This window comes from Pan troglodytes, chromosome 22 (genome assembly GCF_028858775.2).
Source record: "Pan troglodytes isolate AG18354 chromosome 22, NHGRI_mPanTro3-v2.0_pri, whole genome shotgun sequence".
Taxonomy (NCBI): domain Eukaryota; kingdom Metazoa; phylum Chordata; class Mammalia; order Primates; family Hominidae; genus Pan; species Pan troglodytes.
In genome coordinates this window covers 34,896,892-34,919,860 of record NC_072420.2, presented here as the reverse complement: position 1 = coordinate 34,919,860, position 22,969 = coordinate 34,896,892, and the positions used below count along the sequence as shown (strand labels likewise).

Below are 22,969 nucleotides of genomic sequence, written 5' to 3'. Positions count from 1 at the left end.
TCCTTTATAAATTACCCAGTCTCTGGTATGTCTTTATTAGCAGCATGTGAACAGACCAATACAGCAACATAGAAAGACCCCACTTACACACACAAAAAAAAACCCTTTTTTTAATGAGCCTGTGGTCCTGGCTACTCAGGAGTCTGAGGTGAGAAGACTGCTTGAGCCCAGGAGGTTGAGGCTGTAGTGAGCCATGATTACATCACTGCTCTCCAGCCTGGGTGACAGAGGAAGACCTTGTCTCAAAAAAAAAAAAAAGTATATTAACTTGAAGAGAGCAATAGTTAACACTGATGGTTGACTTTTTCAACAGAAAGCATGAAAGCCAGAAGACAATGGAATTATATCTTTAAAGTGTTAAAATAAAATATCAAGTTAGGATGCTATATGTAGCTAAAGGTTCTTTAGATCTGAAGGCAAAATAAAAATAAATGCAGGGGGGGAAAAGCTGAGAAAACTCATCCTCAGTGGAGAAGCACTACATGAAATACTACAGAACAATTTTTTTCAAGCTGAAGAAAAATGTTTCCAGATAGAAGCACAGAACTTGAGGAAGGAACACACAGCACTGAAAAGAATAAACATGTAGGAAAAGATTTAAAAATATTTTCTGTCTGAAGCAAAAAAGATAATAATGTCTTATGAGCTTTATGACACACGTCAAGTTAAAATTATACAATACCCCAAGTACATCAGTCTGTTCTCGAACTGCTTTAAAGAAATACCAGAGACTGGGTAATTTATAAAGAAAAGAGGTTTAATTGGCTCATGGTTCTGCAGGCTGTATGGGAAGTGTGACAGCATCAGCTTCTGGGGAGACCGCAGGAAACTTACAATCATGGCAGAAAGTGAAGGGGAAGCAGACACGTCTTACATGATCAAAGCAGGAGGAGGAGAGAGAGAGGGTGAAGGTATCACACACTTTTACACAACCACATCTGGTGAGAACTCACTCACTATACAGTACCAAGGGGGGATGGTGCTAAACCATTCATGAGAACTCCGCCCTCATGATCCAATCACCTCCCACCAGGTCTCACCTTCAACACTAGGAATTAAAATTCAACATGAGATTTGGGTGGGATCACCATGTGTGGGAGGGAGTAATGGACTTAACCTGTCATAAGGTTATTGCATTATTATTAAGAAGTAAAAGTAACAACTGAAGGTAGAAAGTAATAAGTCAAGCATACATAATGAAATCTTTAGGGCAATCACACAAAGTATAACTAAAAAGCTAATACATAAGAACATAGAATAGAAAAATACACGATTAATCCTCAACCATGACTGATGCTTTATTCTTTCTTCCTTTCATTTTGTTGATTTATATTTTGAATGATGTTATTAGATGCATATAAGTTTCAATTCTTAGATATTCTTGTCAAATTGATCACTTTATTATAACAAAGCATCTCTTTTTCTCTCTAGTAATATTTCTTCCCCTAATGTACGGTTTTCTGATATTAACATAGCCACACAAAATTTGTTTGGGTCAATATTGCTTGGTACAACATTTTTCATTCTTTTATTCTCATCCTAACTTTGTCCTTCTATTTAGTATGTATTCCCTGTAAACAGTATACACATGGGTCTCAACACTTTTCATTTAATCCAACAAGCTTTTCTTTTAATTGGAGTGTTTTGTATTTATATTTAGTTACTGGTATAAGTGCATTAAGTCCTACCATGTTGGTATTTATTTTCTATTTATTTCATCTTTTCTACTCCTTTGTTTCTCGTTTTCTGCCTTTTTCAGGATTGATCATGTATTTTTCTATTCTATGTTTCTCATCTATTAGCTTTTTATTATATTTTTAATATTCAAATTCTTATGTATATATTGCATACATAAACATATGCATGTATATGTATAAATTCATATATTTGTACACTACGTATCTCTATACTTTATGTAAACTAAAGATTTGTGCACTTTTATAAATAAAATGTTAGCAAATATATCAGCCAACAGAATTCATCAGCAAGCGAAACAATAATGTTCACCTTGACCAAATGGGCCTTATTCCAGGAATGGAAAGATGTTTCAGCGTGAAAAAATCCAATCCAAATAATAATAATTCTAAGGAGAAAATTATGTAACCACCTCTGTGTATGTGCAAACAGAACTCAACAAAATTTAAAAATCCATTCTCGATTTTCCATGGTCAATAACATAGGAACCCCTAAATATTGCGCGCGTGTGTGTGTGTGTGTGTGTGTGTGTGTGTGTCTTAAACTCAAAAACAAAAAGTATGCTTAATCAAGAAATACTAAAAGCTTTTACCCTTAAGTCAGGAATGAGACAAGCATTTTCTCACTATCATGTTGTTATTTAATTTTGTACTTGAGATATTAGCCAACACAATTAGAAAGAGAACAAAATCAAAAATATAAAAAATGGATAGAAGGAGGTAAAACTATCACTATTTGCAGGCGATTTGGCTTATGCTTTGAAAAAACAAGATAAATAAGTGAAAACAACTATGGAATCATGAAGAAAATTCAATAGGAGAGCAGGATATGTAAAATTAATAGAAATCAATAGCTTTTGTTTATATGTTAGAAACAAATTCAGTTAGACAATATAATGGGAGAAAAGACTTCATTTACAAAAGCACTAACAAAGATAAAATATTTAAAAATAAGTTTAAAAGAAACATGGAAACTGACATTAAGAAATCTTTTAAACACTCAGAACAACAACAAAAAGACTTGAATAAATAAAAATCCCCATCATGTTCTTAGATAGGAAGACTTAGCTTCGTAGGGATGTCAATTTCCCTTAACTTATAAATGTTAACATATAACTGTTATCCCAGTAAAAGAAGTTTTTATCTATACAAAGTGATTCTAAATTTTACATGGAAAAATAAGAATAGACCAGCTATTTCTGATAAAATAAATGAGGAAGTTATACTATATATTAAAATATATTTAAAATCTTCAACAATTAAAACATAGTAGTGGCATATTACTTATTAGACGGACATATAGCACAGAATTGAAACGCTGGAAAACATCCAAATCATGCAATGATTTTGTTTAGGATTAAGGTGGCACTCAACTACATGGGGAAAAGACAGATTATTCAATAAATGGTGTTGATAACCACCACTTTTGGATTTTGAATATGGGCTTCACATTTATAGTACAATAAATTCTGACTGGGTCAAAGATTTAAATGTAAAAAGAAAAAACATAATACTAAAACAAAAATGGGAGCATGAGGAAGGCCTTGTAACTACAACTCAAAATCTAGAAGCCACGAAATAAATGGTGAACAATTTCAACTGCATGAAAACCAAAAGCTTTTGCATGGCAAAAAGCAATTGAAAAAGAAAAAAAAAAACACCCTAAGCAAAATCAGTAATAAATGACAAAATGAGGAAGATGTGTAACTCACATCACAAAGGATTAATTTCCCTAGTATATAATAAGCTTCTGCAAATTGATGAGTCAAAAGGCAAACAAACCAATAGAAAAGTGGGCATGGATATGGAGAGCTCACAATGAGAAACATACAAATTAAAACCATACTGGTTTTTTCAAATTTATCAAATGGCAAAAATCCAAAAGTTTAAAAGCCAAGTCTGTTGGTAAGCTTTGAAACATAGGCACTCTCTCTGATACATTGCTGCTGAGAGCATAAATTGGCATACCCCCTGTAAAGGCTAATTTGGCAACATCTGTCCACATTAGAGATGCATTTACCCTTTGACTCAGCAGTTCCACTTCTAGGAATTTACCTTATGCATAAACATAATTGTGTGCTGAACGAAGAATTGCAGTTGTCCACAGCAGCATTGTTTGAAAGCAAAAAACTGCAGACAACTTAAATGTCCATTTCTAGGGGATTGTTTGGGCATATTTTAGACAGCAAGAAGCATTAGTAAAGAAAAATGAGGAAATGGTTTATGTACTATGATGAAAAGATCTCTAAGATGCACTGTCAACTGAAAACAGTGAGGTAAGGAACACTGTACTGTGTATTACCAATCAAGTAGAAAAAGAGTTGGGAGTGGGGGAAGAACATATATTCCATGTGCTTGTATGTGCAAAAATCCCACAAAACTCTAGAAGGATAAACAACAAATTAATAACAGTGGCTATGCCTTTAGGGTGGGGGATAAGAATTGGGCAGATGGGGGCCGGGCACAGTGGCTCATGCCTGTAATCCCAGCACTTTGGGAGGCTGAGGTGGGTGGATTACCTGAGGTCAGGAGTTCAAGACCAGCCTGGCCAGTATGGTGAAACCCCGTCTCTACCAAAAAGACAAAAATTAGCCGGGCATGGTGGCAGGTGCCTGTAATCCCAGCTACTTGGGAGGCTGAGGCAAGAGAATTGCTGGAACCTGGGAGGCAGAAGTTGCAGTGAGCCAGGATTATGCCACTGCACTCCAACCTGAGTGACAGACTGAGCCTCCGTCTCAAAAAAAAAAAAAAAAAAAAAAAGAAAGAAAGAAAAGAATTGAGCAGATGGGAAAGGACACTTTTCACTGTGTAATGTCTTATACTTGTTGATTTTTTTTAACCATATAATGCATTACTTATCCAAAAAGTTAAATAAATAAAACGTTCAGCTATGTGAAGGAAGCATAGGACAATATCCCTCTCTCTCCCTTTCCTTACCCCAGAGCAGCCTGGCTCCTGCAGAGCTGAGGAACTGAGCACGTGAGGTTGCCTTGGTTTCACAGAGCCTGGAGTGGGCATAGCTGAGTCCCTGAAGGTTACACGACTTGCTCAGGCCTGTCCAGTGAAGTCAAGGGCAGTTCCAGAGCTGGAAGCACAGGGCTGGGACGTGGCCTCTGGTCTCCTCCAGTGAGGAGGCAGGTGCCCAGGGGCAGGGCCCTTCTAGATGGCCCCCAAAGGAGCCCACCATTGCTACATTCTAGAGCAGCTGAAAGGGAGCCCAGGGCCAGCCAGCCAGCTCCGCTAAGGATTCTGGGTGCAAGGCATTGTGGGATTTTCTGAAATGACTTCATGTCATTTCTCTACCCCAGATCACCCTCCTCGCCTGGTGAGAGTTGAGAGGTCTCAAGCAGGATTACAAAACTGAGAAGGGTCAGAGACTGGGAAAGGAAACTGGCCTCTCCAGCAGGAAGAAGCTGCCCCCAGGCCCTGGCCCCAGGATCTTGACTAGCCTATTAAAGACATGAGGCTGAGGCCTGGACACTGGATTCCATTTTTTAATTTCCCTGGGGGAAACATTCCACACAGCAACCAGCAGGGTCATTTACTTCTTCAGGAGGCCTTTTATCACCCTGTGGCTGGAGGACCATCTGCAGCAGCCCCTGCTGTGCGCTGGCAACACTGAGCAGCATGTGCGCGGCTGCCAGGGGCTGCTGGCCACCTGGGCCTGGGTAGGAAAAGGACTTAATTAGCCACAAAGAGCTCCCTGAGTATGCAACTCAGAATCACTCAGTCTGTTCGCAAACAAGAAAAGCACCTACCGCGATCCCAGCATAGTCCCGGTTGCCCCTGGGGTTCCCAAAACTCCAGCCTCCCTCATGCTTCTAGGCCCTCCACACAATGCAGCGAGTGACACGAATAGTCTTGCGTTGGTCACTAACTGCCTTTTGCAGCTAAATTTTATTCACAGCAAGTCTGTGGCCTCCCCAAAGCTAAGGATCCATGTTATATCTCCGGATATTCACAGAGCTCCCAGCGCAGCCGAGAACACACAGCCAGCCCTGCAATAAATGCTTGTTGGTTGCCTGCCAGGATCCAAGCTAAAAATGGAGTTGCCTTACGGCCAGGTAAGACCCAAGGCAGAGCTTCAGTCGTGCCCCCCCAGCTGTCAGGAACACTCACTGCAAAAGTCGGCCCTTCAGGTCACCTTCAAGGCCCTACAAACTCTATCCGGACCTGCCCCCCATCAGCCTCTGACCCTGGCACTCATACCCCTCCAGGGACAGTGCCGGCCTTCCTGTTCCTCCAACAGGAAAGGCCACCGTCTCCCCTCAGACCCACTGCACTTGCTGGCTGCCCACTTCTAGAATGTTCTTCCCCTAGAAATCCATGGAGCTCACCCCCACATCTCCCTGTCAGGTCTCTGCTCAAAGAGTATCTTCTCCATGAGGCCTCCTCATCACCCTATTCTAAAGCACTCTCACCCCGCATTTCCCCATCCCCCTTTCCTGCTTTCTTTTTCTCTATATCACTTACCACTGCCTAAACAGGAAAGAAAAAAAAAAAAAGATTTTTCCTATTTATTTTATCACCGGTCTCCTCCAATCTAAGCTTTCTAAGAGCAGAGCTTTTTGTGTTTTGTTCAGCTGTGTATCTCTCCAGGCACAGAACAGGGCCTGGAGGGTTCAACAAGGCCCTCCAGGGTCTTGAGTAGGTGCTCAACAAATATTTACTGAATATATTAATATATGTATTGATTGATTAATTTAGCTGGGGCTCTTTCTTGAAGTTAATCGAATTAAAACAACATAGATTTTACATTGCTTGTGCACATGGATGAAAAACAGTTCCCTATACTTCTTTACTGTTTCATAGACGTAGTTTTATTTTATTTGGGTCTCACTAAAGACCTTACTTGATTAGATGGGGCAGAAATGGTTATGACCTTGATTTTACAGAGGCGAAAACTAAGACTCTGAAGAGTGAGATTTCCCCAGGACCTTCAACTGGTCACTAGCAGAACCGGGGCATCCAGGTTTCAGGTCCCATGTGCTGGGCTTTGTTTACTAAACCTCAGGGCTTTGGACTCAACCTCAGGGCTTCTCCGTGGATTCTTGCTGAACCTTCCTACTTTGTTTCAAGAACCTGTATTTCCCCCTTTCTTTCTCTTCCCTCCTCCCAGATAGCTTGGGGCCCACAGTTCCCCACCCCCGCCCGATGCAGATGGCAGAAGAAGCCATTGTAAGTCTCCTCGAGCTGAGCGCTGTGCACCAGGTCGCATTCTAAATTTTTGGACTGCATTCACCAGGGTCTTTCACATTTGCAAGGAGCAGAAACAGGCCTGGATCCTCTGAAATAACAGGGAGGTATTGCCATAATTCACACAGAGTTAAGAAAGATAGGATTTCCTAACACAGACCAACCTCGCGGAAAAGCTGCGGCCCCAGCTCCGGGGACTGGAACGCAGGCTCGGGGCGCCTCCCCCTTCCCTGCCTGGCAAAGTCCTGTCCTCCATCTCGCCTCCATCCCCTCCTCCCCTGCGCTGGCAGAATGCGCAATGTGTCCCTCCTCGGTGGCCCTGGAATTTTCTGTGTGTCTCTGAATCATGGCACCGGTCTTGCTCCATTGGTTTTGACTGCTGGTCTTGGTCTCCTTCGTACACCTTTGCGAACTCATCACCCTTTGCTCTCTAGGACCCACCGGCCACTTCTAAAAGGGCACCATAGTTCATAGGTGGATTGATCTAGAAAGGTGCCTCCTTCATTCTCCCCCACGATTTCTGGGTTGAAAGCCTGGTGGAGGCAGGGGGACAATTACAGGCAGGATTTATAACTTGGGTGGGCAAGCGTGGGGGTGGAGGACTGTGGCCTCTTTCTCTCTCTCTCTCACACACACACACACACACACACACACACACACACACACACACACACACGGAGGGAGGGAGAATGTCACCATTTGTCCCCCAGCTCCATTCCCCACTCCGCAATGATACAAGCATCGCCTGCTTTCTTTAATTTGCTTCAAGAGCTTTTGGTGCAGAGAGGTGGGAGAACAAGGGAGACCCCAACTTGTCGCATGGCGACTCGTGGCAAAACGCCTGGACCCCGGGGCGGTTTCGCTCAGCTCTTCCCCAGCTGGTGGCCACTCGGCGGCCCCGGGCTGCGGCATTCCGAGCGCGCGATCCCGCCAGGGGCCGCCACCGAGGGCAGCGCCGAGAGCATGGAATTTTCCACCGCTCAGCCGAGTTTGCAGAATTGCGTCTCATTGGCCGAGCGGAGGTGTCTGTCCCCGCGTGGGTGCGGAGATGAGATTAGCCAGGAGCCCTCCTCAGTGGGCTTTGCAGGGCTCTGATTAATCAGGTCAGCGGGGCCAGGGAGGGGAGTAGAGGGCGGGTGGGAGCCTGTTTTCTAACCCAGCTCTGCTGCAGCCTTTGGACGTCCCCTCGCTGCACGGAAAGTGCGCCAGGGAGCTGGAAACAGTCGACAGCAAACCTTAGAATTTACCTCTTCATCGTAAAATCCCCCCAGAAACCACTGCAAAATAAGATTATCAAGCTAAACCCTGCCCCCTCCCTCACCTCCTCTTAATCTCCCTCATCCCCCAGTTAAGCCGGAACTAAAACCAGGACCTTACTCTCTCCTGTCCCTGACATTTAACCCCTTAAATTATCTTTCTGCAGTGACTTTCACAGATCCCAATCGCGACAGTGATTCAGGACCAAGTCAGTACTCCCCCACCCCCAGGGTCGAACAAGAAATGCAGAAGGTGGCAGGAAATTAGAACTAAGGGGAGTGGACCTTATTGTGCAGGCTGAAATGCCCACCTTCAAGTTAAAATATGCAGCAAGACAAGACGCCTGGCTCAGCAGCGTGTTCAAATAGAGTGTTGGCTTAATGGAATTTATGTGTGAGCCAGTCGTGTTGATTTTTGATTTAAAATAGCCCCTTGTTTTATTTGCTCCTGGAGTGACTGCATTAGGAAGCTCCTTTCTGAAAGCTATGGTTAAATCTGCCACAAAGGCAACCCTGGCCCTCACAAGATGTTTGATGAGTGAATGAATGCTGTTCCCGGCAGTCAGGGCCCTTGAATGAAGGTAGTGTGAACTCCAGTTCCTCATCCTGGCTGGGTCATATACTTCTTCTTCCTCTTTTTTTTTTTTTTTTTGGGATGGAGTCTTGCTCTGTTGCCCAGGCTGGAGTGCAATGGCACCATCTCAGCTCACTGCAACCTCCACCTCCTGAGGTCAAGCGATTCTCATGCCTCAGCCTCCTGAGTAGCTGGGACTACAAGCCTTCACCACCATGCCTGGCTAATTTTTGTATTTTTGTAGAGATGATGTTTCACCATGTTGGCCAGGCTGATCTCGAATTCCTGACCTCAGGTGATCCACCTGCCTCGGCCTCCCAAAGTGCTGGGATGACAGGCATGAGCCACCACGCCAGGCCCGTCATATACTTCTCCTGTGACTTTAGACAACTCATAATTTTTGTTGAGCCTCAGACTCCTCACTTTTAAAAAGAGGCTAATAAATCCTCAAAAGGTAAATGGAGAATTACCCTATGAGCCAGCAATTCCACTCCTAGTCATATACCCAAAAGAATTAAAAACAAGTACCCAAAACGATACTTGTGCACAAATGTTCAAGGCAGAATTATTCACAAGAGCCAAAAGTGGAAACAATCCAAGTGTCCATCAACGAATGAATAAAGAAAATGCAATATTACCCAACCATAAAAAAGGAAGGAAATTATGACACTTGCTACAACATGGATGAATCTGGAAAACATGCTGTGATAAAAACAGACACAAAAGGCCACACACAATATGTGATGAAATATTGTGATTCCATTTACGTGACATATCCAGAACACGTAAAGCCACAGAGACAGAACACAGCTGGTGGTTGCCAGGGGCTGGGGGCAGGGAGAATAGGAAGTCACTGCTTAATGGGCGTGGGGTTTCCTCTGGGGGTGATGAAAATGTTTTAGAACCAGATAGAGGAGCTGGCTGCACGACACTGTGAAGGTACTAAGTGCCACTGGATTGTGCATGCTTTAAAATGGTTACTTTTATGTTATGTGAATTTCATCTCGATAAAAAACTTTTTAACGGGGCTAATAATAAAAATACCTGCCCAGCCTGGCGTGGTGGCGTGCGCCTGTAATCCCAGCTACTGGGGAGGCTGAGGCAGGAGAATCACTTGAACCTGGGAGGCGGAGGTTGCAGTGAGCCGAGATGGCACCACTGCACTCCAGCCCGGGAGACAGAGCGACACTCTGTCTCAAAATAAATAAATAAATAAAATAAAGAAAAAACCTGCCCAAGGAGTAAATGTGATAATCTATGGAGCGATGTTTGAGCAACTTAAAAACCCTATTTCCTGATTCTCTCTGCCTTATTTCTAGAGTGGATCATTAGGGCATCACTTTTTCAAACATACGGCTAAAACTGAGGCAACCTGAGGCCCACCCAGCACCAACTGGAGCGTCAACCAGGAACAGAACCTTGTACTGTCCTGAGGTCCCTTGGCTAGGAAGCTGCAGCCATGTGGATCCATGTAAACAAGAGGCTTCCTGCTGTTAATCTAAACTCCAGGGCCAGAGCCCTGCACAGCAGTCGGTCCTACAGGCAGAAGAGCCTTGAGGCACCATGAAAACCACTTAAAACTTTTTTTTTTTTTTTTTTTTTTGGAGACAGGATCTTGCTGCGACCCCGCCAGTGCAGTGCAGTGCAGAGCTGCAATCACGGCTCACTAGGCTCAAGCAATCCTCCCACGTCAGCCTCCAGAGTAGCTAGGGCTACAGGTGTGCACCACCACCACACCTGGCTCCCCTGAAAACTGAATGGGAGGATTGGGCGCTTCAACTAAACACAAAATACAACTTAAAGAAAAGCAATTCAATACAGGCTTCTCAGAGGGAAGAACCACAGAACTGGTGCTATGGTAGGCTGCTCATGCCAAGAGCCAGGCGCCTGGGCTGGAATCTGCCCCAGCTCTACCACCTTCCATATGGGGCACCTCGGCCAGGAGTCAATTTTCTTATCTAACAAATGGGGCTTATTGAAGCACCTACCACACAGGGCTGCAGTCAGGATTAGGCTAATAAACACATGGGCCAGAAAGAGAGTAAGTGCTTAACAAATGTTAGCTGGTGTTGTTGAGGAAAAGGTGATGGATGAAAAGAAACACTGGTTTTGCTCTTTGGGGCACCTGGTGGGGTGAGGAAGACTGGAGTCCCCTTAGAGCAGCTAACCCAGCTGGGCTGCGGCCTTTAGACGTCCCCTTGCTACACAGAAAGTGGCCCTGCTAACCCAGCTCAGCTTAGATCACTTAAAGGAGCAAGGGGCTGTGAAGTCATTTAAAGCAACATGAAGCACTGTAGGCAGGATGTGGGCAGGGGAAACTCAGGGTCAAACGACAGTGACAAAAAGGGAGACAGAAGGTCAAAAGGGATATTCTAAAACTAAAGCAAGGAGCAGCTGGTAGGTATTGGGAGTGGGTCAGGAGTGGGGATGACTCGTATTTCAGGGGTCTCACCGGACACAGGAAGAGCCTTCTTTTGTTGTAACAGTGAAAAGGGAGCTCTGAAATGTTGTCCCCTGCCATGGGAGCACTTGGAAAGTCCAGTTCTCAAAGCAGAATTCACCACACAGGCAGCTCCTTCCGAGGAAAACCACGAATGCCGTAAACTCCACAGAGACAAGGACCCTCCATGCAGGCGGCCCTTACCTGCTCGTCTAGTTCCCACCTGAATTGAAAACCTCATCATGAGCGTGAACCTTTCTGCAAATCAGCAAAGACCGACAGCCTTTAGCAGCTAAAGAAAGGCCTGCAAGGTGCAGAAGTTAATAGGAATTAGGACATTGTGTGGTTTTCTGTGGTGAAAACCATACTCGTCCTTTGTAATATCAACCACCATCCTCATCATCCTACTACCCTCCCCGTGCCTGGAGCCTCCCAACCCACTACTGCTACAGTGTGAGAACCGAGGGGAGTGCCAGTTGGAAGGGCTGCGATACAGCTCCCTGTGTGGTCAGCCTGTGTCCTGAAATCCAGTTCCCACCAGCCTCAGAGCAAGGAGCCCAGTGAACTAGCACTCCGGACAGTCCCAGAGGAAGGGAGACTTAGGCCTTGTTGAGATGCATCTTCAGACTGTCTTCAGTCTTCCATACACACATTTTATTAGCTGTTCACAGTAGGCAAATACTGGTATTCTATGAAGGACAATACAAAAAAGGAAAGGTGTCCTCTACTAGAAATACTTTGAAGCTATAGTTCTACGTGATTTTTTCATGTCTATAGTATTTCCTCCCCCTCTCAACACACACACATACACTGTCCTCTGCCCACTCCCACCTCCACCCCTCCAACACTGACACAGGGAAAATACTTTAAGTTGGATGGCAGGAAACTCACAGTTAAATGGATTAAGATTCAGAGATCAGAGTCAGAACTGATTTCAGGTGCATCCCAATTTTTTTTTCCAGAGATGGGGTGACTTCATTTTTTCTGTTACCTGGGCTGGAGTGCAGTGGCACAGTCATAGCAGTCACTGAGTCCACTCCTGAGCTCAAGTGACCCTCCCACCTGAGCCTCTTGAATAGCTGGAACTACAGACACGTACCACCATGCTTGGCTAATTTAAAAAAATTTTTAGAGAAGTTGGGGGGTGGTCTCACTATGTTGCTTAGGCTGGTCTTGCTGAACTCCTGGCTTCAAGCAATTATTCCATATCAGCCTCTATTTTTTAAAAATACAAGTGATACATGTTTATTGTAGAAATTTTTAAAATTACAATTATGCAGGAAAAAAAATAGGAAAAATTTAAGCACCCCAATCTTGCCATTCAGAAACTACTGTTAAATTTTTAAGTTCCAATTTATATATACACATACACACACAGGATGGGGGAGGGGACCCCCGCCTCACACCCCAGCTCATTTGAAGGTGAAGGTGGAGAAAGTCTGGGAGGTTGAAGCTAGGTGCATGGATGCATGGAGCCAGATAGGACTAGCAACAAGGAAGAAAGCATGACTACTGGCATGGCCTCTGGTACCCAGGCTGTCCCTGAGCTACAGCTCAGCCCCATGAAATATTGTTTATCCTCCTGGTTCTTTGCAGAAAGTGGCACGGCCTGACCCCTTGCAGGACCGAGGCATATGCGGGACAGGTGGGAATGCTGGCCGGATGGTGTCCCCTTCCAGGGCACCAGAAGGGACTGGATTGTCCTCAGACACCTCAGTAGGCCATAGGAACCATGAAGCCAGGGAGAGAATTTGAGGGTTCATGCTCCTGACACATGGGAAACACCCCTAAGGCCCTTCAGGAATAACTAGAGAGACAGAGGAAGAAAGTGCTGCTGTTCTGCAAATGAAGTCCACCAACCAGGGGAATTTGAGTAATGACGATGAATGTAACTTCATTTTTCCCAAAGAGTGTTGAAGCCTGGGAAAATTAATATTTCTATATATATATATTCTTAAACATGAAATCGGATCGTATCATAATTCAACTAGTAAGCTGTTTGCTTAAGATCTCATGAGCTTTTTTCTCCCTGTAGATTAAGAGATAATTATATAATAATGCATTTCAAACTGTGTTCTATAGTTTTACCAAATTCTGGAGACCTGTGAAGGTATTTCAGGGACCCTACAGAGGGGAGAGGACATTTTGCAGATGGAAGGAAGAGATGATAAGTCCCTACTCCCAAGTCAACCTAGAAGAGCATTACTTTATTTTTTATTTAAGTTACAAAAAAAAATTCTTGGAGAAACAAGCCCCAGTAACAAACAAATTTAGAAAATAAAATAAAATTCCCAAAGAGTTCTTCAAATCGTCAGATATTTGGTCAATATACAGAGTAGGATCCAGAGTTCACATGTTACATTTGGTTGACAAGTCTGTAGGTTTCTTTTTGTAAGTCACATTTTTTTTGTTGTTGTTATAGCCATTTTCAGGGACCTTAATGACTTTAATATCCTTTCTTTTTTTTTTCTTTTTTGAGACAGAGTCTTGCTCTGTCACCAGGCTGTAGTGCAGTGCTGCGATCCCTGCTCTCTGCAACCTCCGCCTCTTGGGTTCAAGCTACTCTTATGCCTCAGCCTCCAGAGCAGCAGGACCACAGGTGCCTGCCACCACATCCAGCTCGTTTTTGCATTTTTAGTAGAGACCGGGTTTCACCATGTTGGCCAGGCTGGTCCGGAACTCCCAACCTCAAGTGATCCGCCTGCCTCAGCCTCCCAAAGTGGGAGAGCTCTACTTCTAAACAGTTCTGTACACTGGGATTCTAGAAAGACTGATTATGAAAAAGTGGAGGTGTCCTTTACTAGAAATAATTTGAAACCACAGTTCTGCATGATTTTTTAATGCTGTATAGCATTTCATCGTGTGGATAAATGATAATTTATTCATCAAGCCCCTATTTTTGGATATATAGGTTGTGTGCAAGTAAGGAGTTGTGTTCACCTGCAAATATCAAACTCCTGAAAGACTGACTTGGACAAATTAGATTTTTTTAAATATATATAAAATAAAAAGTCTGGAAGGAGGCTGCATTGACATCGGTTGTTGGGTAATGGTCATCTCCAACAGGCCACTGGGACTCCAGAGCAGGACAAAGGGGGAGAGGGGTGCGGAATTATAGGTCAGAGGATGCTGGTAACTGAGTGGATTCCCCTGAGAAAGCGTTTTCCTGCCTGGTATCTCCCAGTGACTTCTGCTTACATCTCATTGGCCACCCTTACCTGCAAAGCGCCCAGAACACGTGGATTGTATTGCCCCCGTCCCGCCACAAAACTGGGGTTCTGTTAGTAAGGAAGAAGAAAAGATTAGAAAAACAAATAAACCTTTGTCATGAAAATCCTTTTCCCCATATCCTTGGAGCTACATCACAAGTTAATTTTTTCCTTAAGATCAAGTCACAGAAAGGAAATTGCTCCTCTAAAGAGCTGTTGGTCAAAGGATATGTAATTGCAATTACACAGGAGGAATAAGTTCAAGAGCTCTGTCCTGCAGCATGGGGATTACAGTTCGTGACAATATACTGTATTCTTGAAAAATGCAAAGAAAGTGGATATTAAGTGTTTTCACACACACAAAAAAACCTCTGTGAGGTAATTGGCTAAATTTAACCATTCCACAATGTGCAAATACTTCAAAACATCATGTTGTACATGAAAAATACATACCATTTTATCTGTCAATGCTTAAAAAAAGGCAGAGAATTTGTTCTCAGACTTCTCTAACAATTTGCCCTTTAGAAACATTATACTAAGAAACATTGTATTTATATTCCCACCAGCAGTGTCTAACAAAAAAAGTATCTATTTAACAAAAATATTGGGATAATCTTTCATTTTGGATCTTTGCTAATTTAATAAGGAAATTTTTTATAACTTTTTTCTTAATTGTTTAAAAATATTTCCAAAATATGTAATAGTCCTGATTCCATTCCTATCAGTGAGATGTGTATGCCCTGGAGTGGGGCTTCTTAAATTTTCACAGGTACACAAATCACCTGGGATCTCATTAAAATGCAGGTTCTGATGCAGCAGGGTCTGGGGTCGGCTAAGAATCCCATTTCTTACAAGTTCCCAGATGACGCAGGTGCTGCTGGCCCACAGACCACACTTTGGGTAGGGAGTTCCTAGACGCTCCACGGGTGCAATTTTGTTATAAGACAGAGTTATGTCTGATTGTTGAGTGAGAACTGCTCTCTTCCCTGAAGACAACCAACTTGCACACCTGAAGGTCAAACGAACAAACATCGTCAGAGTGGATTCAGGGTAAACCAAATCTCTTCTAATATGATACTGCAGAGTGAACAACTTAGCTCTGCACCATTCAACACAAGATTTCTGAGTGAGCTTGGAGGCCCTGCAAAAAGTGACGGCTGCCTTAAACGGGTTAAAGTTTGGGGAGGGGCCAAGAAAGCCCAGTACCTCCAAAGCGATGACCTAGACAGAGGTGAGAGCCGGGAGGGGCCAAGAAAGCCTAGTACCTCCAAAGCGATGACCTAGACAGAGGTGAGAGCCTGGAGGAGCCCAGGAGGCAGAAACAATGATCCCTGATGGTGGGCACCTGGGGAAAGTGTCACGCTGTCAAGGCCTTGTAGGACCCTCTGTTAAAATACTAATCTGGGTTCAGTTCTCTTTATTCTCACCCACATCAAATCCTGGCTGGTGGCCCAGCTTCACACTTCCTGACCTTAGGGATTTCAGCTGGCTGAAAAGATTCTTCCTGGCTTTGGTAAAAACTAAATTCCTGGATGAGATTATGCCAAAGGCCTGGGAGATGAGAGGAGAAGGGGAAGGAAGGGAGGAAGAATCCGGAGCCAGGCAACATCAGAAGCAGCTGTGGAGACTCAGAGGGTCTGGGGAACACCCAAAGTGGGAACCGAGGCACCCAACCCAGGCAAACTGACCAAGATGCCTGTCTGTATTAGTCCATTTTCACACTGCTGACACAGACATACTCAAGACTGGGTAATTTATAAAGAAAAAGAGGTTTAATGGACTCACAGTTCCACGTGGCTGGGGAGGCCTCACAATTATGGCAGAAAGTGAAAGGCATGTCTTACATGGTGGCAGACAAGAGAGAACGAGAGCCAAGCAAAAGGGAAAACTCCTTATAAAACTGTCAGATCTTGTGAGACTTATTCACTACAAGAACAGTGTGGGGGAAACTGTCCCCATGATTCAGTTATCTCCCACCAGGTCCCTCCCACAATAAGTGGGAATTATGGGAGCTGCAATTCAAGATATTTGGGTGGGGACACAGCCAAACCATACCATTGGACGCAGGCCATATCACATAGACACAGCCCAGCTGCAGGGTCTGAAGCACCTAGTACCAAGACGGTGTAGGGGTGAGAGACAGGGAGGGGATGTCTGTGGGGATTGTTTCGGTTTACGCTGTATACCTGGAAGTCCGATTTGTCTGATCTTAAGATAGCCATTCCAGTCTTCTATGCTTCTATGCTTAGGGTTTGCAGAATACAGCACATCCTTTACCGTCTTGAGCCCATCCATGTCCTTATCTTTAAAGTGTGTCTCTTTGTAAACCTTTTTGTCATAATTAGACTGGGCCATGGGCTACAAAAATAATAATAATAATAATAATAATAATAATAATAACATTTATTTGGTAGAAGAGGGATGTGGTATTTACAGGGCAGAGAAAGTCCCCAAGAGTCATAAGATGAGTCATTAACATCACTGGCATCAACTAAATGCCTTCTTAATCAATGAGAAACCAGGATACAGATGAGAAAGAATTAGAGAGCAGACTCGAAGTTGAGGTCATGGGGACAGCAGCTTCTGTGGCTCCTGGATACCCTGCGTGCCCAACCACAGGACTCATGTGAGAGTTTTTCAACCGGGAAGAGGGTTTGAGAGTGTGTGTGTGTTTGTGTCCACCTGCCAGGTGGGCTTAGCCCATGCACTGCCCGTTTCCCTAACAACAGGGCCACCAACCATGAAACCCCTCCCAGGGGCATGAACACTCTCCTGTGGCCTTTAGTCCACACCTACAAATGTCATGCACCACCCACAGTGAGAGACAGAGACCAAGAAATCCCCACAAACGTAGCCAAGAAATAGCTTTCATTTCCTGCGTTCAGTCGTTTTCAAACCAGATGCACCTACCTGGGAAGATTTTTTAAGTGCCAATGCCTGGGTCACATCCCCAGGTGACTCTGCTTCTTTGATCTGATGGTGGGGTGAGGTATCTGTATTTTATTTACTTATTTTTATTTTTTTGAGACTGCCTCTCACTCTGTATTTTTTTGAGACTGACTCTCACTCTGTCACCCAGGCTGGAGTGCAATGGCACAGTCTTGTCTCACTGCAAACCCCACCTCCTGGGTTCAAGCGATTCTCCCACCTCAGCCTCCTGAGTAGCTGGGATTACAGGCACCTGCCATCATGCCTGGCTAATTTTGGTATTTTTGTGGAGGTGGGGTTTCACCACGTTGGCCAGGCTGGTTTCGAACTCCTGACCTCAGGTGATCCTCCCACCTCGGCCTCCCAAAGTGCTGGGATTACAGGCATGAGACACCATGCCCAGCTGGTATCTGTATTTTTTGAGGCAATTTCCACTTAAGTCAATATTTCTAAAGCCTGCCTAAGTATGCTGAATGTGCAAACCCCTTTTGCATGCTGAGAATATCCCAGAGGGGACCCAAGTAGAAAGCCACCTGTTTTAAACAGTCAGGTCTATGTTACACTGTGGCATGGCCAATGGCACCGGGGCTGGCTGGCTGCTGAGGACAACTCATGGAGTGGAATGTGACCAGACAATGTCAGCACCCATCAAAGGTACCAGCCCACTGGGGAATGGCATCTGACACTCCTGGTCCTGAGACTGCAGGAGGGAGAGACCCACAGCCAATGGGACACCCAATGGGAGTCCTGCTCTCCCCAGAGGAAACAATTAGCCCTGAATTGCCCCATTACTTGATATCTATCTCCAAGGTCAATGTGAATGAATAGGTCTCTTTGCTTGATTTCTTCCCCTAGAGCAAATGTTTCAATGATCTCCACACTCCTCCTTAATTCAGAGTCCATTGTCCAGCACATTTGAGCCCCTCCATGAAAACAAGCTCCTAGGTGGGTATAATGTAAATAAAACCATTGCCATCCAAAACGGTGTTTCTTGTTCAACCCTGCTTGCAAAAGCTTACTCAACCGGCAGAGACAAAAAGCAGTGCTTTTCGAAGTATGAAAACTACCCATTATCCCATTAGAGAGATGCCGGTTACAGAGATGCCGGTGGAAGTCGGAAGCTTCTGGCTTCAGGCAGAACTAGTGAGTTTGAAGCTCACTTTTTAAATGAAAAAAGTAATGCTCTTTTCTTCTTTGGGACTCACAACAGCTAGTTCATAGTGTGAAGCCACAAAACTAGACCTTTTAAAAATGATCTTGTCCTAAGACTAGGAGGTTGGAAGAGACGAGAAGGTTTTCATTTAAAGAATGAGAGTTTTTTCTGGCCCTTTGGCCAAACTGAATCCCATCCACTTGTCCAATCCAAGATCCTCTTCCTGGATTCACTATCTCCAGATGGGAACTTGCTAGATTTCATTCATTAAAACCAAGGCTCCCCACTTGGAGGCACAAGTTCCCATCTGCTGCCACATCTTTGCAGTATCAGCTCAGCCTTTCCTCTTCTGGCACCAGTTCACAGGCTCCTGTAGAACCAGAGGTAGGTGTATGACAGGGGTTTTGTGCCTTGAGTGAAAAACTTACTTACCCAAGACAATAGTGCCATTCCACATCCATTTTCTACAGACATTTCAATACAAAAATGATTGAGGTGGGAGGTGGGAGTACGGGGGAGGACTGGTGGATTATGCAGGGATCTTGTGGCTGCCAAAACCCAAAATATATTTCCCTGCTGCTTATAAACAGCAGTAGAAGGTCACAGCCACCTCCGTCTGAACTTCTGTCTGCTTGATAAGAGCAGTTGAAGATGTATAAACATTGCTTCTCCCATCTTCCACTCACTTTCAATGAAATACTACTTAAATACAATCAGGACGACACATCTTCAATATTTAACAGCTCGACTATGGCCCTGGCCTGCCAGAGTGGATATCGTGAAGACCAGAGCAGGTGGGGGAGAACACTATTTCTTCTAAATCCTGAAGCGGGGGTGGCTTTGCAAAACAGAAAGACTTGCAAGTAAACAGACTGAGTCATCACCTAGGATAAGTGACAGCAGTCTTAACACATTGCATGGCCTTAGATTTTACATCAGCCAACAAAGATAATGAGATTTCTGCCTTCTCTTATACAGACATTCTACTGGCCAGATATCCTTGTCCCACTCAACATGCAATCGTTTGGGGGATAATTTCACCCTCGAGGACCCACTCTCTGGATTCGCTGTCTCCAGGTGGGAACGTGCTAGGTTTGCTAGCACTTTGCTACAATATTCTCTGTAGCTGGAACTTACAGTATGGAATGTGAGGAACAGAATAATAGTAGTAGCTCCTCTGCACACCCAGATACTCAGAGGCAGATTTTTCTGCATGAAGGGGGACTTGCTATCGTGATCCTGGACATTAAGGGCATTTTAAAAGTAAGTTAGCACTGCCCTCCATGGCTGGCTGCTCTGTGGACACCCTGGGGAAGAAGCACTTACTTAAATGATTAGACCTGGATTCTGACCTTCGTCCTGAAGTGTGTGGTCTGTATGTGTGTGTGTGTGTGTGTGTGTGTGTGTGTGCACGGCACGCATGCGAGCATGTGTGTGACTATGTGAGCATGTAACACATGCGTGTTCATTTGCTAGGTCTTGTTCTCCCTCATCTGTCAAATAGCAATGATATTACCTGACCCATCTACTTCACAGGATTGCCTGGTAGATCAAAAAAGAAATTGATGTATTAGGGTTTGTATTAGTCCATTCTCACACTGGTATAAAGAACCGCCTGAGACTGGGTAATTTATAAAGGACAGAGGTTTAATTGACTCACAGTTCTGCATGACTGGGGAGGCCTCAGGAAACTTACAATCATGGAGGAGGGCAAAGGGGAAGCAAGACACCTTCTTCACAAGGCCACAAGGCAGCAGGAAGGAGAAGTGCAGAGCAAAGGGGGAAGAGCACCTTATAAAACCATCAGATCTTGTGAGAACTCTTTCACTATCGTGAGAAGAGCACAGGGGAAACTGCTCCCATGATGCAATTACCTCCACCTGATCCCTCCCCTGACACATGGGGATTATGGGGATTATGGGATTTACAATTCAAGATGAGATTTGAATGAGGACACAAAGCCTAACCGTATCAGGGTTCTTCCAGTGAGACAGGATGCGTATAGAGAGATCTATTAGAAGGAATTGGCTCACAGAATTACAGAGGCTGATAAGTCCCCAAATCTGCAGGGTGAGTCAGCAAGCGAGACCCAAGAGAACGGATGGTGCACTTACAGTCTGGGTCCAAAGGCCTAAGAACCAAGAGAGCTGATGGTATAAACTTCAATCTGAAGCCTGGCAGGTTGAAGACCTAGGAAGAGCTGATGTTTCTATTCAAGTCCAAAGGCAGGAAAAAGTTGACGTCCTAGTTTGAATGCAGTCAAGCAGACGAAATTTCCTCCTACTGAGGGAGGGTTGGCCTTTTTGTTCCATTCAGGCTTTCAATGGATTGGATGAGGCCTGGCCATATCATAGAGGGCCATCTGCTTTACTCAGTCTACCAATTTAAATGTTAATCTCACCCAAAACACCCTCACAGAAACACCCAGAATAATGTTTGACCAAATATCTGGGTACCCCTGGGCCCAGTCAAGTTGACACATAAAATCAACCATCACAATGGAGTCAGAGGCAGCACTGAGTACTGGAAAAAACACCATTTCTGGAGGTCAACAGCCCAACGTCAAGTTCCAGCTCTCTTACTTCCTAGTTGTGTGATCTGCAGGTTACTCGAACTCTTTGAAGCTGCCTCAGTTGCCTCATCAGTAGAATAAGGATGACAGAAGAATCAGTGTCTGACACATAGCAGGCACCAAAGCGTTGGCTGTTTTGGATGCAAAAAGTACTTTTCAATGGTTCCATTTGCCCTTTGCATTGAATGTACATCACTATTTTAGACAAAAGGGGCTGCAAGACACAGAAAATACAAAGGAAGAAAAAAGGAGGCATTACTATCAACGAAGAAAAATAATGAACCAGCAAGTGATGACCTTATTTATACAACCTTACCCTTAAGTTAGTAGACCAGGATCTGTGGGCCTTGGAGAGACATCAGAACTGCTAGACTGTGTGGCTCAGCTCCTCAATGTGAAACTCCTTTACTTTCCCGGGGACCCGCGGACGCATATTTGCCTTGGAACATAATGGTGGGGTGGCTGTGGCCCTTGCAGAGTGTGGGCATGTTTCACGTTATATGCATGCGTGCTGGAGGATGAAACCAAATCCATTTGGGACTTGACACTGTCATCCACCAAAAAAGCAAAATATTTTCCCATCTAGAATCAAAGTAGAAAACCACTCTCACAGTTGGTTTGGGTTTTAAAGGCACACCAGTGGTTGAAAAATGGTTTGTGGTCCAGACAAGACTTGAGCCAACCCAACACTTCATTACAGTGCTGGTTCCCCTTCCAAAGTCCTGCTGCAGCACGTGGGCGGTGTTAGCATCCCTCTGGCAGCTGAAATGGACCCAGAGAAGGGAATCATGGTTAGAGGAGACCTAGATGGTACGGCAAGAAATGCAGAGGCTGGGCTGGCCAGACGAGACTGCTGGGGGCCAGCGTAGAGCTCTCACAGAGTGTGAGATATTTGGGGTTTGGCAAACCCGAAGAAGCAGGCTGCCAAGTCCCACAGCTCCCTCTCCCCCTGGTGTATTTCAAAGGAAATTAAATCCACATGTTTCTGATTTGCTGACACTTCAGGCTCATCCAAAGGTGGTTTTGCAAGAGTGGTTTGGACATGAGGAGCCCAGAGAAACCCTAATTATTATTGTTATTTTTCATTTTGAAATGCAGACCTGTACACTTACATAATCCATGCCATGCCTACCAAATCAGACCCCAGTTTTGCCTTCCCAAAACTTTTTGTCCCGGGCCCACCGGCGACAGGTCATTGAAGTCAACTGGAGAAGAGAAACGATGACTTTAACATCCAACCTAGAAATCCGCCTTGAAAATAGCACCTAAGAAACGCCAACGCTGGCATTCAAAAGCAAAAGCACTGTATGGATTGGGTCTATGGATCTCATAATTTCCTTAGACTCTGGGCCAAGAGGCAAAAACTTAAATTCAAGATGGTAGGTCCTGGATGTGGGGTCTGAGGTGCAAGGATATGGAGCTCAGAACCTCAAGAGGAAGGAACCATCACAAAAGTGTTCTCTAGAATGTTCTCAAATGACCAGCCATATCTGTGAAGGAAACTCTGACAAGCTGCAACCAAAATTCGGCTTCAGGGACAGAGAATCTCATTATACACTTAGAAATAATTTAGCACTTTTGGATGTGACCTGTGACCTCTCCACGCCAAGCCACATGCAAACAATTGACCAGAGAGGTCAGGGACCAAAGAGCTCCTGTCTTCTGACCCAGGAGTGAACATTGTCCATTCCTCCAATCCCTCTCCCATTTAAGCCTTTTCCATTCACTTCAAGGGGCCTCCTCTCCTGCCGTGAGTGAGTTCTCCCAACAGAAGCGGTGGCTTTGTCCTGGTGCATGGCAGTGTGCTCTAGACGCTCGATAAACGAGCAATGAAGGCTGAGAAAACGAATTGGAAAACAACCTTCTCCAGTCTCTCCGCTCCCGGGTTGGAATTTTCAAGCTCCAGCCCTCCTGGTCCTCAGAACTTCACATCTGTTCTCCGTTTCT

At 44.5% G+C, this 22,969-nt stretch overlaps 1 protein-coding gene across 5 annotated transcripts in view; it reads right to left on the bottom strand.

The window, feature by feature from the left end:
- The window catches only part of LOC134809241 (uncharacterized), a 227,986-nt gene that overhangs the window by 160,577 nt on the left and 44,440 nt on the right, over positions 1-22,969 (bottom strand). For all 5 annotated transcript variants that reach the window (XR_010154472.1, XR_010154474.1, XR_010154473.1 and 2 more), the window contains exons 2-3: positions 15,152-21,784; positions 14,379-14,438 (exon numbers count right to left, since the gene is read on the bottom strand). Coding sequence is in view for 2 of the 5 variants with exons in the window: in XM_063803542.1 (XP_063659612.1) it covers positions 14,379-14,438; positions 15,152-15,401 (310 nt within the window). In the remaining 3 variants the exon portion in view is untranslated. The remainder of the gene's footprint in view (positions 1-14,378; positions 14,439-15,151; positions 21,785-22,969) is intronic.